Source organism: Heterocephalus glaber, unplaced genomic scaffold (genome assembly GCF_053883595.1).
Source record: "Heterocephalus glaber isolate CG9 unplaced genomic scaffold, H.glaber_assembly_v1.0 deba00001593, whole genome shotgun sequence".
NCBI lineage: Eukaryota > Metazoa > Chordata > Mammalia > Rodentia > Bathyergidae > Heterocephalus > Heterocephalus glaber.
The window spans coordinates 5,883,586-5,891,867 of NW_028258368.1; the positions used below are offsets into that span (position 1 = coordinate 5,883,586).

The 8,282-nt window shown below is 36.4% G+C and overlaps 1 protein-coding gene across 1 annotated transcript in view; it reads right to left on the reverse strand.

Annotated features, from left to right (window-relative positions):
- Positions 1-8,282, reverse strand: part of Ppp1r14c (protein phosphatase 1 regulatory inhibitor subunit 14C) — an 84,859-nt gene that overhangs the window by 17,857 nt on the left and 58,720 nt on the right. Inside the window, exons 2-3 of the mRNA XM_004856887.4 lie at positions 8,193-8,276; positions 6,443-6,475 (exon numbers count right to left, since the gene is read on the reverse strand). Of these exons, the coding sequence (XP_004856944.1) occupies positions 6,443-6,475; positions 8,193-8,276 (117 nt within the window). The remainder of the gene's footprint in view (positions 1-6,442; positions 6,476-8,192; positions 8,277-8,282) is intronic.

The window sequence follows — 8,282 nt, forward strand, 5'->3', positions numbered from 1 at the left end:
GTTGGGAATTTAAAACAACTATGATTAATATAGTAAGGGCTCTACTGAATAAAGTATACAATATGCAAAAACAGATGAGCAATGTATGCAGAAAGATAGACATTCTAAAAAGAAAGTCTAGAGATCAAAAATACTCCAATGGAAATGAATGTCTTTGATAGGCTCAAGAGTAGATCAGACACACTGAGGAAAGAATCTCTAAACTTGGGGCTCTCTCAACAGAAATATATGGTGAGATATTCCATGTTCATGGACAGGAAGGCTCAGTATTCTTAAGATGTCAGCTTTCCCCAAGTTGACCTATAGATTCAATTGCAACTCAATCAAAATCCCAGCAAATTACTTTGTGGATACTGACAAACTGATTCTAAAATGTACACGGAGAAGTGAAAGATTCAGAATAGCCAACAAAATATTGAAGAGGTCCTTCAAGCCTTTCTCTAAAGCTAAAGTGAGCAAGACAGTGTAATATTTGTGAAAGAAAAGATAAATTGGTATATGGAGCAAAATAGAGAGTCCAGAAATAGATCCACATAAATATAATCAACCAATCTTTGACAAAGGAGCAACGGCAATACAATGAGCAAGGATAATCTTTTCAACAAAGCTGCTGGGACAACTGGACAACCACATGCAAAATCAATTGGTCTAGACACAGACTTATACTCTCCATAAAAATGAACTCAACTGGATCATACATAGACTTAAACATAAAATGGGAAACTACAAAACTCCTAAAAGATATTGTAGGAGAAAATCTAGAGGACTTGCTCTTTGGCAATAATTTTAGATACAATACCAAAAGCAAGATCTAGAAAAGAAAGAACTGGTGAACTAGATTTCATTAAAATAAAATGTTCTGCTTTGCGAGAGGCTGTAAAGAAAATTTCTTTCTTTCTTCCTTTCTTTCCTTCCTTCTTTCTTTCTCTTTTTCTTCTTTCCTTTCTTTCTTTATTCCCCCTCCTTCCTCTCTCCCTCCCTCTCTTCTTCCTTCCTTTTCTTTCCTTTCCTCCTCTCTTTCTTTCTCCCTCCTCCCTCCCCTCTTCTTTCTTCTCCTCTTTCTGCTTCTCTCTTTCATGCTGAGCATTAAAGCCAAGAAGACCTTGTATATGACAGGCAAGCATTCTACCACTGAACTACACCCCTGCACACAAGCAATTTTTTTAAGTTCAACAAAAACAAAACAATGTGGTTAAAAAATGAGCCAGAGACCTTAACAGATAACTTCACCTAGAAGATATACAAGTAATAAATAAGCATATAATGGATACTCCAAATTATATGTCATCAGGAAACTGCAAATTAAAACAATAGGGTACCACTATGCACCTATTAGAATGACCAAAGTCTAGAACACTGACAACATTAAATGCTGGTGAGGATGTGGAGTAACAACTCTCCTTGCTGGTGAAAATTAAAAATGATGCAGCTATAATGGAAGAGTCTGGTGAATTCTTTCAAAATATAACATACTCTTACCGTAAAATACAGCAATCACAATCCTTGGAATTTACTCAAAGGACATGAAAATGTATTGTTATAAAAACTTCCACAAAGATCATTATAGCAACTTTATTCATAATTGAAAACACTTGGAAACAACCAAGATATATCCTTCAGTAGGTGAGTGAATAAACTGCAGTACCTGCAGACAGTGGAATATTATTTAGTGTTAAAAAAAAATGAGTTATCTAGCAATGAAAAGATGTGGTGGAAACTGAAATGAATATTACTAAGGGAAAAAAGTCAGTCTGACAAGTCCACAAAGCTGTATGATTCCAACCACGTGACATGCTGAAAAGGTTAGATATGGAGACAGTAGGAAGATCAGTGGCTGTCAGGGATGAAGGAGAAGGAGGGGATGAAGAGGTAGAGCACAGAGGATTTTTAGGACAGTGAAACTACTCTGCATGGATACTGTAATGGTGGACACATGTCTTTACATGTAGAATGTAAAACCCCAAGAGTGAACCCCCAGGCGACCATCACTTGGGATGATAATTAAGTGTTAATGTAGGCCCATCAATAGAAGCAAATGCACCACTCTGGAGGGAGGGGATGTTGATAATGGGAGAAGCGGAGGTGGGGGAAGGGTGTAAAGAGGACATCTTTGTACCTTCTGGTCAATTTCACTGTGAACCTAAAAGTGCTCTAAAAAAATTAAGTTTATTTTTAAAAGGTTAAGCTATGAGTACTTTAAAACATGCTTAAATTTTTCATGAAAAAAGATTAAATAAGCAGTTACTTAGCTATTATTATTACTATTCTTATTACTACAAATAATGCTTACTATAACTTAGAGAAATAGTTATGATTACCTCCATTTTATGCAGAAGGAAACAGAAGCTCTGAAAGGTTGAGGAAATTGTTTAGAGTCCCACAGATCAGTGTCAGACCCTGAGAGCCGAGTCCTGGCTTCCTGGCCCACTACTCTGACACCATAGGCCAGTTACCCAAGTCCTCTTCGTTTCAAGTGATCTCAGTGGGGGCTAAGGAAGGTAATGTATGTTAGTGGAATGTAAACTACAGAGCTCTGAAAAAAACAGAAACTATTACTCTTATCTCACAATCCAGGTACCAGGAAAATATGGTTTTTTATGAACACAAGCTCAAAGGCAGAACTGCTTAGCCTTTCTGAAATGATAATTTCATAGATAAATTAGTTTACAAGAAATTCTGCAGCACTTTATAGCATTTCCATTCCTAGAAACCAAGACCTAAAAAATGAACACAGAAACGTTCACTTGGAAATGCCAGCTCATTTTCCTCTTTACTTCTTTTGGAAGTCCGAAGAATATTCAAATATTGTATCTTTTTCATCTCCTAACACTCCAAATCAAAATCAATGAAGAAAATTTTTATTCTAGGGGTACAACCCACTGTCTTCATTTAGCTGAATGGCCATTAACCACTAAGTATTCTATTCCTTAGACACTGGGACAACAGGGGAGGGAGAACAATGCTCATTTCAGGGGGGAAAAAAATGGATGACCACTAGTGACTGCCTGTGGAGCCAATCAGAAGAGAAATCTACAGGTCCAAACTTTCTCACCTAAAAGAACAAAACATGAACTTCTCCAGCTGGAAGAGAACTAAGGGAATGAGCACACTGCATTTCCTGGTTATCCTCAGCAGCAAGCCCTCCACCTCCATCACATGGGCATTCATCTGCAAAATTCATCACTTTTCTTGACTACAATCCTAGTCTAACCCATCATAATTCAAAATCACTCTCCAGATATCACTGGTTTAACTCACATTATTTCCCAGCTACCTATAAATAAAAAGCTCTATTTCATAAATGACTAAATGGGAAGGTCTCCTTCTTCCTCCTCTCTACTTCCAGGATCCTGAAGTCACACTGTCAAACTGCAAGCAGGAGATTAGACAGTCAAATTCAATAAAACTTGAATTTCTCCAGAAAAACAGCATCCAAGCAAGGTCCTGCATTCTGAGAAATGTGTTTTGGGTGACTTTGTCATCATGTGAACATCACATAGTGTACTCACACAAACTAAGATGGCTACAATATCACTAGGTATAAAATCATATAGGACCACTGTCCTCTGCTGTTTACCAAAATGCCATTATAACTTCTCACAACTATGCTGACATTTTAAGGAGTCCTTCCAATTCACACATAACAGAGTATTTAAAAAATTCTGGCTTCCAACCTGGTCAATGCAGAGAGAGATACACCAATGAACAGGCTGTGCTCATACACATAAATGCCAATGAGCCCAATGTTCCCTTATATTTAAATGGAGGTACACTGCCAAAAATCAGCAAAGGCAGATAAAAATAGGCACTAAAAAGATGGGGTTCAGAGAAAAAAAAAGACAAGGCAGATAGCAGAATAATCTTAAAAACAAAGAAAACATTTGATTAATATTCTTGAAGACCAAAAAAAATAAAATAAATCTATGACACAAGAAGAAATACTGATACAAAATGGTAGACAGAAATTGAGAAATAGCTCTGGGATATTAACAATAAGAGAGGTGAACTTTTAAAATATCAGTAAAAACACTAGACGATAAAGCCAAAGAAATCTCTTAGAAAGTAGAACAAAAGATTAAGGATCTGGAAAATAAAAGGAAAAAGAAGTTAAAGGCTCTATCTGAAAAGTAATATCCAAATAACAGGAAAGTCAAAAATGCAGAATACTGAGAAAGAAAGAAATAATAAAACAATAATAAAAGAGAATTTCTGAAAAGCTAAGAGACAATGTCTTCAGACTGAAAGAGCTTGCAAAGCACTGATACATGAATAGAAAAAGACCCATGCCACTGCATATACATAACTACAAAATGTCAAAATATAGATAGCCATAAAAGCAACTGTGGGGGGAGAGATCATATGTAAAGAGAAGAAAATGGAAATAGCATGATGCTTCTTAAAACTAAAAGTGAGACAACAGTAGAGAATACCTTTAAAATTAAGTTTGGGCCAGGGATTTAGCTCAGTGGTTCCATCGCCTGCCTTGCAAGCGCAAGGACCCGAGTTCGATCCCTGGTACCAAAAATAAAATTAAGTTTGTTTTTTGTTTTTTGGTACCGGGGATTGAACTCCGGTCCTTATGCTTGAGGGGCAGGTGGCAGAACCACTGAGCTAAATCCCCAGCCCTAAACTTAAGTTTTAATAATGCCTTTTAGCCTAGAATTCTACATCATCCAAATTAATTATTGATAGAGACACACTGTCACTTACACAAGGATTCAAAAAAAGTACCTCTATATATCCTTTCTTAAGAAGCTGCTGGATGAGGTATATGACAAAAATGTAGGAGACTGAGACTTTAAAACCAAAGATTAAACACTGAACAGCAATGAACAAAAATCTTAGGATAGCAGATATTCAGCAAATCCAGAGAAAGGGGCTTCAGAAGGATAAAGTTTTGGGGAAAAAGAGATAGTAATGAAGTGTTTAAGGATACAGGAAATATATTACATGTTTGATAGAAACATTGGAGGAGTCAATATAAAAATAGCAATTGATCCTTGACAAAATGATCTTTTTTTTTTTGATACCGGGAATCAAACTCAGGGCCTCACACTTTCCAGGCAGGTGTGGTGCCACTGAGATACATTCTCCACCCTAGACAAAATGAAAGACAAGGTAGTTATTAACTCCAGGAAAAACAAAGGGCTATTCAAGGGGGAAGCCATGCTTGTATTTCACTGTTGCCTCAGTCATGAAAATATTTGTCAAATCATAGTATCATAAACCTTAACTGCTGATTTAACAAAATACTGCTACTTAATTTTATTGAGGGGATGGACAGAAAGGAATTGTATGGACAGTAAGAGAGCTTTCATCTTTTCTCTTAAATCAATGTCTTTTAAAAAGTACTAAATACATATTTAGAAATACAAGAGTGAACAACAGGGAAATAGCCAAAAGTATTGTATATAAATATATATATATATATATAAAAAATATATACATATAAATATATACATAAAAAATATATACATATAAATATATACTTCTAGGGAGGGGTGCCAAAGGATGGGGAAAAGCACTACTCCCTTTTCTTTATAAACCTTATAATAGTTTTTGTTTTTAAAAGTATGAATATGTATCACATTCACTAAACAATATATTTTAACAGCCAAAATTTAAAATCTGTACCACTGCAAGATGTAATCAAAATTGGAGGTTATAAGGAAGCAGCTCAAATAGGTAACTAGCTTCAAAGCAAATGATCATAAAACATCTTAGTCATTAAAATTTTACACTTTCATAAAAAGTACTCTTCCTTCTCCCTTTGTAATTTACCACTTCAAAAATCAGAAATCTTACCACCATTGCTTTGATTACAAATAGATTTCAAAACATTTGATGAATCTTCCTTCTTTGACTTATCAGAGTAACAAACTGAAAGTACTTCTTTTGCTAATATTTTCATAACTAATCAAAACCTTAATTTCCATGCTGTTCCTATTTTCGGTCATTAGAATAAATATTACATGTTTTTGATTATCAGACTGATATGTTATTGCTTTTTAATACCAATGTTTATACTCTTGACAAATACCCAAAACAGCATAACATTTTTTCTCCCAAGAAAGGTAATTTTCTTAAAAATCAGAGCTAACTTTAAGCTTTTTAAAAAACACAAAGCGATGTACTAATAGTAGAGTGCGTTCTTGAATTATAAACCTAAAACTTTTATTATAGGGATTCCACATCCTCTCACAATTTTATTTGAAGTTTGGCTTTTATCTAAATCTGGAACCATACCCATTCAATTAGTTTTCGTCTTCCTGAGCTAGACATGTTAAACTTAGAATTAAAGAAGGGAGAACTGTGCAAACATGCACTCATGGATGGTAGTTGTTAATTAGTATTTGTTTGTTGTGGTTTAGCTTGAAAATAGATAAATAAATTTAATAAAATCTACTTCAAACACAGTATTTAGGAAAAGTGATTTGTTTACCTCTGTTGGTTTGTAGCAGTCCACAAGAGCTTCCTAGAATGAAATACACAGAAAGTCAGTTTTATTATTTTAAAATTCAGCATCATTTTAAAGCAAAATTAAAAATCATTTCATCTATTATTCTCCAATGGGAGATCAAGACTGCACATTAACTATCCACAGTCACTCATTTCAGCACCTGTTGGCCATCTGAACATACAAAAATGTCATTGATATACACAGTAATGCTTTGTTCGTGCAAGTGCACAAGCACACATGCACAAGAGGGCCTGCACACATGCACACTCATACACACACACACTACATGAGAAGTTTCTTAATAAAAAGATTTGTTTTTTGTGCCATCACAGCATTGAAAACAAAATACAGCCCTTGATCAGACTACAGATCCCTCACAGAGAAGAGCTTACTTTAAAGAGGCACAGAGATAGGAAGGCAGTAGGCTGGAGTCTGCAGAGAGGCTGCCTAGCTCCATGCTCAAACCCATGATGGACTCAGTAGAAGCAGAGACCCCTCCTCCCACAGGCACACACTCCAGCTTTCCTCAGACTCCAGTTTTGTATCATATTAACCGAATATAATCCAGAGGCTCAAAAGATTTCAAACCCACCCATCCGGTAAATGACTTTTACCTCCTCTTTATACACACACACACACACACACACACACACACACACACACCCTCCCCCTGCCCTTTCCTTTGGGCTACCCACGCGGTTAATATTAAACCTGACATCCTTTAAATTGAGACTGCCTGTGCCAGGCGGTGACAATCACAATGGACATGGAGAGAGGAGGCTCTGGCCGGCCATGACTCAGCCACAGAGCAGCTTGGGGCTCAGCTACTTCAGGCTTCACTGTCCTCATCTGGGAGTCAGCGGGGGCAGGTAACCTGAGGAGAGCTAAACAAGCCCCTTCCAAGTTCTCAATTTTAAGACTACTTTTTAATGTCATTACATTTTCTATAGAAGTGATACTGGGTTTAAATTTTTATTTACTTTAAAAAATTTTTATAACCAGGATGTTGTTTTCTCAGCTCAATCTACCCATAAGAAATAATGACTGCAACTAAGGTTGTTCACCACTCAAGGGACACTAGGAATTACTAACACATTAAACATATCAGTGCATTAAAATGTGCATTTGATTTGCCTTAGTGATAACCAATAGCCATTTGGTGATAACCAATACCCATTATCAATAATTATCAGTGGACATTAAGAACAGTGGTGGGTCAAAGGTATATTAGTTTTAGAAACTCCTTAATGCAGTTTTTTAAATGACAAATTTAGCCTCTTGTGGGAAGGACTATGTAAATTTTCTTGCTTTCCACTAAGGAACAGTAGACAACTCAACCTCGACTAATGTACTAGAAGGCTATTGGTATCAGGTAAACATCATTTTTTAAGAGATATTCTACTAAATTGAACTATTATAAGAAGGAGTCTAATTTAGAAATGAATTTCACAAATGCCACAATCCACAACTGTGAGACCAGAGCCCTGGGGTTGACTATTTCCAGTTCCAATCCAGTCCTCTCCTCACTCACCTGTGGGCACCGCTGCCTTCCCTGGAGAATGATCTTTGGGAGGCAGAACCAGCTCTCTCAACTAAGACAATGGGTCCTGGTGCTACTGACACCACAGAGAATCAGTTGGATCACACCTCCTCACTTTATGCCACACTTTGAGGACCCAAGTGGAGTCAAACAGCCATGGTTGAAAGGTTCTAGACTTTGAAAGCTGCTCACCTGTAATTTTGAAGCTCTCTCCTCCTCACTTTCTGCATCAAGAAGATCATCAATGTCGATTTCTACATCTGGCATTTCTTCTTCCTGGGG